At 41.4% G+C, this 2,989-nt stretch overlaps 1 protein-coding gene across 1 annotated transcript; it reads right to left on the reverse strand.

The window, feature by feature from the left end:
- LOC108660672 lies at nt 425–799 on the reverse strand. Its single transcript, XM_018114930.1, has one exon. It carries the CDS (start codon nt 797–799, stop codon nt 425–427), a length of 375 nt encoding a protein of 124 aa, XP_017970419.1.

The raw sequence follows: 2,989 nt of genomic DNA on the forward strand, positions 1-2,989 counted from the left end.
AGGTTTATTACACAAGCCCTCAACATATCTTCCAATGTTTGTATCGTTCGTTCAAATTGCCTATCAATCTAAGGGTGGAAAGCCGTGATGAAATCCAACTTAATGCCCAATGCTTCCTGCAACTTTCCCCAGAACCGACTAGTGACTTGTGCTATTTTATCAGATACTATAGAAATGGGAATAACATGCAGTCATACTATCTCATCCACATAAACTCGAGCATACTGGGCAGCCCCGTAAGTAGTCTTAACCGAAAGAAAATGGGCTGACTTTGTTAACCGATCTACTATGATCCAAATCAAGCGTAGCCCCCTCTAGTTTGAGGCAAGCTCGTTACAAAGTCCATTGCGACATGCTCCCACTTCCATTCAAGCACTGGCAATGGCTGTAGTAGCCCTGCAGGCCTTTGATGCTCAGCTTTTATCTACTGACAAACTAGGCGCTTGGAGACAAACTCAGCTACATCTTTCTTAAGTCTTTCCCACCAATATACCTCTTTCATATCTTGATACATCTTTGTAGCGCCTAGATGTACCACATAGGCTGCCATGTGCGCCTCCTCTAATATTCCTTTCCTCAATCCATCACTTTCAGGCACATAAAGTCTGGTTCTATACCTCAATACTCCATCTTTGCCTTTAGTAAACATCTCTCCTTTCCTTCCTTGAGGATCCTCTAAAGCCTTAGCTACAAGCTCATCTTTACTTTGTGCTTCTTTAATCCAGTCCATTAAAATAGGCCTCACTCTAAAATGTGCTAGCAATGCATTTGCCTCTGAAACTTTCAAATGCACACCCATGTCTCCTTAACTATGGATCTCCCTAATCAAGGATCTCCTATCTGTAGAGATATGTGCCAAACTCCCCATAGATTTTGACTCAAGGCATCTGCCACTACATTTGCCTTACTGGGATGGTAGAGAATAGTATAATCATAATCTTTTAGGAACTCCATCCACCTACATTGTCGGAAGTTAGGATCCCTCTGCTGAAATATATACTTTAAACTTTTATGGTCCGTATATATCTCGCAAGTCTCTCCATACAAGTAATGTCTCCAAATCTTTAAGGCAAACATGATTAATGCCATCTCTAAATCGTGTGCGGGGTAATTTTGCTCATGCCTTTTAAGTTGCCTTGATGCATACGCAATCACCTTCCCATGCTACATTAATACACACCCTAAACCAACCAGTGTTGCATCACAGAATATCGTATAACCCCCTATGCCTTGTAGTAGGCTTAATACTGGAGTTGTGGTGAGACATGCCTTAAGCTTCTCAAAGCTATCCTCACAAGCACTTGACCACTCAAATTTTGTATCTTTACGTGTTAGCTTAGTCAGAGGGGCAACTATTTAGTGAAGTTCTTCATAAAACGACGATAATAGCCAACCAAACCTAAAAAGCTTCTAATATTTGTAACTGATGTTGGCCTTGGCCACTTTTCCACTACCTCAACTTTCTTTGGATTGACTTGTACCCCATCCTTGGATACCACATGTCCCAAAAATGTAATGCTTTCAAGCCAAAACTCACACTTGGAGAACTTGGCATACATTTGATGTTCTCTCAAAGTTTGGAGCATTATCTTAAGATACTGCTCATGCTCCTCTTGGCTCTTCGAGTAGATCAAGATGTTATCAATAAACACCACCATGAACTTGTCCAAATAGGGCTTGAACACTCGGTTCATCAAATCCATAAAGGCCGCAGGGGCATTCGTAAGCCCAAAAGACATCAAAAGGAACTCATAGTACCCATATCTTGTTTGAAATGCAGTATTTGGTATATCTTCATTTTGGATCCTCAACTGATGGTACCCAGATCGTAGATCTATCTTAAAGAAACATTGTGCTCCTTGTAGTTGATCAAATAGATCATCTATTCTTGGAAAGGGGTACTTATTCTTCACCATCACTTTAGTAAGCTGTCGGTAGTCAATGCACAATCTAAGTGACCCATATTTCTTATTTACAAATAATACCGATGCTCCCCATGGTGAGATACTAGGACAGATGAAGCCTTTATCCAACAAATCTTCTAACTGATCCTTAAGCTCTTTAAGCTCTGCTGGTGCCATTCTATATAGGGGAGTGGATATAGGTCTAGTGTCGGGAATCAAATCTATGCCAAATTCAATCTCCCGCTCGAGAGGCAAACCTACTAGTTCCTCGAGAAATACATCCATGAACTTGTTCACCATCGACACTTGGTTTATATCTCCAACCTTCGCCTGAGTATCCCTTAGTACAGCCAAATAACCTAAACAACTCTGTCTTAATAGCCTTCTGGTAGAAATGAGCGATATCAAATTGGTTGGAGCATTACTTTTATCCCCCTGAATACTAAATAGTGGCTCATTTGGGAAATCAAATCTAACCAATTTATGATAACAATCCACCCTGGCATGGTAAGGTGATAGCCAATCTATTCCCAAGATCACTTCAAAGTCTAAGGTGTCTAACACAACTAGATTCACCAAAGTGTCTTTGTCCTTGACTCAAACTACACATGACTCATATTCCCATTCGGCTACAAATACCTCCTTTAAAGGAGTAGACACCACTAAATGTTCTTCTCTCCTAACACTATCCTTACCTAGACGAAGTACAAAACATGGAGAAATAAAAGAATGGGTAGCACCAGGATCAAACAATACTCGAGCATCCATATTACAAACAGAAAGAGTACTTGAGACCACTGCATTGGATGTCTAGGCCTCCTGGGGTGTTAAAGCATATACCCTCGCTTGGCCCCTACAAGCAGAACTCTGATGTTTGGACCCAGACGGCCTGCTCTAGGAGGAAGTAACAGCACCTCTACCACTTGATCCACTAGCCCCCCGATCAGATGAGGTGGCTACTAAAGGAGCAAATAAAACTGGCTGAGTAGAGTTACGAGCAGAATCTTGTGATTGATGAGCCATCGGGCAATTCCTCTTAATATGCCTAGGTTGACTACACCCATAACAAACTCTCGTAGTATGGA

The sequence above is a fragment of the Theobroma cacao genome, chromosome 2 (genome assembly GCF_000208745.1).
Source record: "Theobroma cacao cultivar B97-61/B2 chromosome 2, Criollo_cocoa_genome_V2, whole genome shotgun sequence".
NCBI classification, from domain to species: domain Eukaryota; kingdom Viridiplantae; phylum Streptophyta; class Magnoliopsida; order Malvales; family Malvaceae; genus Theobroma; species Theobroma cacao.